Consider the following 7,493-nt stretch of genomic DNA (forward strand, 5'->3'; position numbering starts at 1 on the left):
CCCGGCCGGGCCTGCCTCCCCGGGCCTGCCCTGCCCGCCGCCCCCCGCCGCCATGTCGGTCGATCCCATGGCCTACGAAGCGCAGTTCTTCGGCTTCACCCCCCAGACCTGCATGCTGCGCGTCTACATCGCCTTCCAGGATTACCTCTTCGAGATGATGCTGGTGGTGGAGAGGGTGATCCTGAAGAAGCTGGACGGGCTTCCCGACTCCAAGATCAGCCCTTTCCAAGTCCGGAAAAGCACCGAGAAGTTTCTTCTCTTCATGAAGGAGCACTTCGATAAGCTCTTCAGTAAGATGGAAGAAGTGCTTTTGCAGCTGGTGTTAAACATCCCGAAGAACGTGCTCCTTCCCGAGGACAAGGTCCACGAGCAGTATCCCTACAGCAGAGAGCAGTTCCAAGCGCTTCAGGATGAGATCCAGCAGCTGCAGCAGCAGTACAGGGCTGAGGCCTCCGCCGGGCAGGCGCTGCGAGCAGAGCTGGAGGAACAGAAGGTGGTTCGGGCTGAGCTGGAGAAGATCCTGCAATGGTTTGATGGGCTGGAGAGTGTCTGTAGGGAGCACGGGACTGGCAACTTCAAAGAGAGCTTTGCGTTCCTGACGCAGAGCTCGAAGAAACTGCAAGCTGTGCTGACAGACGTTGAAGAGAAGAACAAAAAAATAAAGAAGCACGATCAGTCGTTGCAACAGAAACGCTGAAAAGGTAAGAAAAATAATTTAGACGCTTTGCTTGACGTGATAAGGGCTTATCTTTCCAGAAGTGCCTCCCCATGTCCCTTACTTCACTAATCCTGCCGGGATCTAGACTAGAAACTGTTGAACTGTGTCAGTTCGCACCTGGTTAGCACCTCCCGAGGGAGGAAGGGAGAGGAGAGAGCTTGGAAAATGGAACTGTGGAACTGCTGATGGAGAAATCATTTTGGGTTGGAATGTACCTTCCTGACCTTGTGAACTTGGACTTTGAACATTATGTTGCTTTCTGGGTTTATGTTTGTTGTCCAGTGTCCTTTTTCTACTAAATGGAGAAGTTCATTTTATGTTTCATGAGATTTTCCTGTACAAATGTTGTTAAGACTGACTGATCTGCTGGAGTTCTTTGAAGTCACTTAATTAAGCTTGTTTTCTCTGCACTTGCTTCAAAATTTGTTGCAGTCTCTGCAAGTTTTCCTTTGGCAGGTTTTGAATCTCCTGCCCAGACGTATCATGAGCTGTGGATCCTAATTTCTCCTTTTCTAGCATGCATGTTGGAAAGACATTAAACTCGTGAATAATTTAGAAGCTACTGCAATGAAAAATAAAAGTATTAAAAGTAGAAAATAAACTTTGCAACTCTTGAGTTTTGAAGCTTTCCTGCAGAACCAGCTTGATAAAACCTCTGTCTTTAAACACGTGGCCTTGGTGTGGGTGGAGAGTTGTGAGGTTTGGTGGCCACTCCTGAAATCCTTTGATTTCTGATGTTGAGCTCTCAAATTCTGTGGTGGACATGAGTCTATGTGGAGGCTGGAGGTCAGGGGAGGGGAAAATAGGGAATTGGGTTAAAAGGAAGTTGCTTGTTTGGAAAACAACTGTGTGACTTAGAGGTTATCACATATTCTTGGAGTCTGAAGAGGAAAATGTCACGATTAAGACAATGTCTGCTGTGGGTCATCTTGCTGAAGAAGTGTCTTCATTTATACCATTAATGTCAGTTTTGTTGCAGAAACCAGGCATCTTCTAGTCTGTCAGCTGAAGGCAGATATGTAGATAGGGTCTCATTTCATGCTAAATTGTAAAGAAAAGCATTTGAAAAACCTGCCAAGGAACAAAGATGAACCCTGAGAGCCTGTGAAGGGTTTCATGGGAGAAGAGCTCCAAGCAGGAACTGGACAAAGGGGGACGAAACACGAGTGCAGCCCATCCCTCTGGGCACAGCTTTGTGTAACAGCTCATAAGGTCATGAGATAGTCACTGAAGTCCCCAAAACCTTTGGTACTTTGTGTGAGAAAGAAGCATTTCAGCACCCACCTAGTTCAGGGTCGCAGTGCTGTGGGATGGGGTGTGGGCGCTGATGGGTGACAGGGTGACCCGACTTCTCCAAAGGCTGGGAACCAGGTACTTAATAAAAACTGCCCCCTGCTGCTGTAAAACATCCCCAAAAGCCTTTTGCAGGGGGAGACCAGCCCTGGTATCAGTGCTTGGCCCAACAAACACCCCAGCAGCAGAGCTGAGGGCAAAGAAACCGCTGGATTTCTCACCCGGATAAAACACAGTCTTGGGCCAGAGAGGTGCCCTGAGGCTCATCAGGGCAGGGCACATCCCAGCAGGCAGATATGCCACTGGGACGAGGAAAGGCTTGAAGCTCCAGTGTGGCTACCAGGAGCATCAGCTGGTCAGGAAAACTCACCCCAGGGAGTAAGAAGTACTGTCTGGCTGTGGGGAGGATGTGCAGCTGGATCTGGATCTGCAGCCTCCAGGCAGTGGGGAAGGAGCCCGCACCGTGTCCCGGGGTGGTGGTGTCCTCAGAATGCCCTGCAAATGCCTGGGGATCTAGTTCCCAATGCAAGGGGGAAAAAAAAAGATAAATAGAGCATTGTTTTGGCAGCAGTCAGAGCCAGTTGGAGTGCTCAGGCCATGCAGCCCTCCTTGACATACATGCTGAATTACGGTGTAATTAGCAATCATTAATAAACCCAAACATGGCAAAGTGCCAGCCTGGGGCTGGAGGGAGGTTACCATATGCCTCCTCATTAAAAGCTTTAATTACAGGCAGGAAATGCTTGTGGCAGCCACACACTTTAATTGCTTCACCTCAGGCTGGCAGCAGGTCAGCTCCCTCCCTCACAGAATCATAGAATTATGGAATTGCTTTGGTTGGAAAAGACTTTTAAGATCATCAAGTGTAACTGTTGACCCAGCATTGCAATCCCAGGGTGGCTAAGGGCTGCTGTCCCCATCCTTGTCCCCATCCCCACCCTGCAGCAAGGCTGAAGGGACCCACAGGGCCAGGAGGACATGCTTATTCAACACCATTCCATTACAATGACAAAAAGGCCCCACCCTGTTATGCCAAAACATTTTGTTTCACAGGTATTTTGGTTGGCTTGGAAAAAGCAAGAGCATCCCCATTCCCCACACAGCCCTGAGAAACCTCCTCTGCCAAAACACCAAGAGATGGATGGGCAAGGAGGGAGGGAGCAGATGGGTGCTGGAGTTATCCCAGCTAGAGTAACATCACACATCCTAAAATCAGATGAGAGTGAAAGCACCAAGCACTTTGGTGGGACTCACAGAGAGCTGCCCCCCCTGCACCCCAGCCCTGGATTTAAAATAAACGGGGCAGAGAAAAAGGGCGTTCAGCTCAATTAGTGGGGCAACTTTGATTTACTCAAGCTTGGTTGCTGATGGCTCCTGGCCATGTTTGCTGGACCTCCCTAGAATTGCATTTACACTGTAAATGGCTTTTTCCTATTCAAAGAGAAGAAAAGAAAAAATCTAGGCATGTTTGGCAACAAAGGGATCACTTTGATATGTAAGATTATCTTTTTTTTTTCCCCTTAATTAAACAATAGGAAGGAGTGAGAGAGATTAACCAGCCTCTGCTGGAGGGAAGCCTTGGAGGCAGCTGCACAGCCTGGTGCAGGGCAGTATGGATAACCAGGAAGGGTGTAGTTTGTAACCAGAGTTGCTCCCCCTTCACTAGGCACAGGAGAAGCCACATCCCTTGGCCTGGCTGTGGGTGCTTCCCTGGCCACTCATCCTGCCCCTCATCCATCCCAGCTTTAGGTGGCAGTCGTGGCTCCCAGGGCCAAACCTGCTACCAAAAGATGTGATTCAGAGGTTGGTTTAGCTCCAGCTTGGCTGGAATTAAGGACTCAGGCTTTTGCTTTAAAACCACCACGCTTCTGTAGCTGAACTGTGCCCAAAGCCTGGGCAGGAACTGCTCACCAGCACCCAGCCCTCCCTGCAGCTAGGAAGGACACAGACTGGCACCTAACATCAGACCCAGCAGAAACATCTTCCCCTCCTCTATTAGAAGCCATGGTAGGAGACTTGATTCCATCCTGAAGGGGAAAAAAAAGGTAGCAAATGAACTAGAGAAGTAACATTGATGGAAGATGGAGCCTTTGGAGCTCATTTCCTTCTATGGATCCTGCTAGGCAGTGATGCCCCAAAATGGGGCACTTCGGACCCAATGGTCCCAACCCCTGTGACCCCTCTGCTTGGTGCACTGGGATTATTTTTGTCCCCTCTACCCAAGCAGCCCTGGCTCCCATCCACCTATTTCTGGGGATTTTATCACCTCATTTCCCTGCAGAAAGAAAATTCCCAGCTGTTTTGCCTCACTTACTCCTCCCAGGCTGTTACTATTCCTACTTTTGCAATTCAGAATATTCCTCCCCTTTTCCACCTTAATTGCTAATAATTAGTATTTGGTGTCACGCTACAGCACAAGTCAGCTCTTAATGAATATTATAATAAGCACTAAATTATAATTTACTGCTCAAGAAATCCATTTTGAAATGCAGCCCATTTAAAAGAAAATGAGTGTCTTGAAAGCCCTTTACCTGACTGGATCAACCCCCATATCGAGTCCCCAGCAAGATCCTAAAATGACCATAAGCCCTGGGGACATTTGCTGGCCAGGGAAATGTCACCAAACCCTGTCTCAGGGCTGGATGTGTGATGGTGGCAGTGATGTGACCCATTCAGGTGGGACCAGGATGCCACATCCCCTGGTAAGAAGGGGTAAGGGTAAGAAGAATTCTGTGACTTTTGATATGTTATTCCAAACAAAATGCTGGGGTATTGATCCACTTGGTGTGGGAGTGGGTGTAACATTAATCAAGAAGAAGTGTTTGCTAGATTAACGAGCCCTCAAGGTCTCTGCACACCCCAGCCCTGCCAGCCCCTCACACTGAGCAGTTTTTCTTCCTCTCCTGGTGCTGGTTGCTGGGGGTTTAACCCCATTGCTGTGGCACTGGGCACACTGAGGCAGGTTTTTCTGAGCTGTGACCACAAAAAGGGCTTGAAGTGATGCTGGCCTCACCTGCCAGTACTCCCAGTTGGAATCCTGCAGCCCTGAGTGACCAGCCCCAGAGGGGTTTCAGCTCTTCCATCACTGATTTGGCAGCCACGTGCCAGAAATGCTGAAAAAGAAAACCTGCTGGGGGGGGGGAGAGAAATAGGAGAATAGAAGTTTAACATGATGTTCAATGACTTCCTTGAGCTTCAGGAGCTGGGGAGGGACCCGTTGCCCCTTCCCAGTGCCAAGATCCAGCCCTTTCTGCTGTGATTTTGGGAAAGCTGCAGCCATCCATCCTCATCACCACCCGGGAGAGGGTAATTTCCTTAACAAAATAGCAAAGCCTGGACTTGCTGGAATAAATATCCCCAGGTGAAAAATAAAGCTGCACAGCTTATAAAATCCAAGCAAGACCCCCCTCTGTTTTAACTGGAGCTGCACCTAAGAGGTGGTAATTGCTGTATCCTTCAGTAAGGGGCCCCAAAGGGCAGTTTGCTCAGCGTTTGCAAAAATAAATTAACAGGTCTTTGTCCCATTGTGGTTTGCTGGGAAACAACAATCATCAGCTGGGCGGCCAGCAGACGGAAAATGCAGTGTACCATCCCAGTGGGAACACCGACACACCTCGATATCCTCTGCCAGGGGAGAGGCCAGCACCAGCACAGACAGAGATGCTCCTGCCACAGGATGAGTTTCCCAGCACTCAGCAAGTGGCTCAGGGTGCAAAACAGCTCCTGCTTTCTGCAGGGATGGAGGTTAGGGATGTCCTGAGCTATGCCCACAGTTGGAAGCTTCACTGAAGTAGATCAAAATGGCAAGGTGGGTTATCCAGTGAAACTGAGCACCCAACCCACAACACATCCCCTCCCCACAACACAACAGCAGCCAGCTCAGCTCTGCTGGAAAAAAAAACAACCTTCAGGATATTGTGCATCCAAGTTTCTTCTTTTTCCATTTACTTTTGCTGTCTGGGCACTGCTGAAGACCTGGAGCTGTGTGTGAGACCAGCCCTGGCTGGAATGGTTTTGATCTCCCCATTTCTGTTCCCTGACTGTGAAGCCAAAACAAAATAATCGGCTCACGGGAAGGGGAAGGCAGCCCTGGTTTGCTGAACCACAGGGACTCAGTACTGTGTCCCCCTGTGCTGAGCTGCTCCAGGGACACCTGGCCTGGCTGTCCCCTGCCTGCAGGACTCAGCTCCTCCTGGGCAGCTCAGTGCCCAGAACAGTGAGAAACAGAGTCAGGAGAACAAAGCCAGCCCAGGACATGGCAGTGAAGAAAGAAGCTCCAGCCAGTTTGCTGCAAGCACTTTGTACCTCGGATCCTTTGGCATACAGCAATGACACACCTGGGAATTACTGGGTGTGTTGTTCAGCATTAGCAGTTATTGGGCTCAGGGTGTGTCTGCTGGGGTTAATCTTAATGGCAGGTGATGAGGTAGATGCCTTCACCTTTTTTTTCCCTTGCTGTGGTTTCTACAACCGTGCAGAGCTCCATCCAGCCCAGGCCAAACCCTCTTTTTCAAAGCAAATCGCACGTTTCTTTGGAAGCAAATGCAATTCAGGCAAAACAACTAAATAGGTCACGTTACAGCAAAACGCTGTGACAGCCGGTGCCGTGGTACCCGAGCACAACCGGTCCCTGAGCCTCCCCATCCGGAGAAAAGCCCGACAGGGAAAGGGCGGGGATGGAAGGAGGGATGGGAGCCCTGGGAGCTGGAGCACAGAGAGGGCTTGAACAGCAGAGAGCACACGAGAGCCAGCAGCAAGCGCCGCTTCAGGAACCGCACTTAGCCCAGTGTCATGTCTGTGGACTTTATTGCCGTTTTCTCTTGGGTTCTAGAGTACAAAAGCATGCAAAAAATAGCCTCTCTATTCATGGTACATATTTACAGGTAATGGCCACGGGCCATCACAGTACTGAGTGCATATACATCATGCTTGAGTCATAGCAGAGTACATACAGAGTCTTAGAGTTAACATCAAGTATACCAAGATACTTCAATAGGAACAGAACAGGCCTTATAAACCAGAACAGCATCAAAATTACAGCAGAGGATCCGAATTATATCCTCAAAAGTCACAACGTATTTTTTTCTTGAATTTACACCATTTTTTTGGAGCGCTTTGACTGATGGCTTGTGGTTACTGACTGAGGGCCTGAGGGCCCTACTAGCAGCAACTCTGAGCAAAAATGGCTTTTCTTCAGGAAGAGAAGGTGAAAGGCAGCAACAAGCCTTTGAGCTCCTTTCCTTCCCTGCTCCTAGGGGAGCTGCGTTCAGAATAACAGGGATAATCCAGATTAATTCAGGTTGGAAAGGACCTGATCAGAGCATGGGCTTCTGTAGGAGGCTCTGGGCCAGAAATCCCCTTTGCTGCTCTGCTCAGCAAACACCACTGTAAATGTGCCCTGGAGAAGTGGAAAAGTTTGGTACCCAAAGTTCTATATTCCCACAAAAAAAACACCCTACCTGCTGTCTGGTCTCCAGCATTC

The 7,493-nt window shown here is 49.3% G+C and overlaps 2 protein-coding genes across 2 annotated transcripts in view; one reads left to right on the plus strand and one right to left on the minus strand.

Moving 5' to 3' along the window:
• DERL2 (derlin 2) overlaps positions 1-54 on the minus strand; it is a 5,742-nt gene extending 5,688 nt beyond the window's left edge. The window contains exon 1 of the mRNA XM_010006056.1: positions 16-54. Within this exon, the coding sequence (XP_010004358.1) occupies positions 16-54 (39 nt within the window). The remainder of the gene's footprint in view (positions 1-15) is intronic.
• MIS12 (MIS12 kinetochore complex component) lies at positions 53-697 on the plus strand. Its single transcript, XM_010006057.1, has one exon. The coding sequence runs from the start codon at positions 53-55 to the stop codon at positions 695-697; it is 645 nt and encodes a 214-aa protein (XP_010004359.1).
• Positions 698-7,493: the final 6,796 nt, after the last annotated feature.

Source organism: Chaetura pelagica, unplaced genomic scaffold (assembly GCF_000747805.2).
Source record: "Chaetura pelagica isolate M959 unplaced genomic scaffold, ChaPel_1.0 scaffold49, whole genome shotgun sequence".
Taxonomy (NCBI): domain Eukaryota; kingdom Metazoa; phylum Chordata; class Aves; order Apodiformes; family Apodidae; genus Chaetura; species Chaetura pelagica.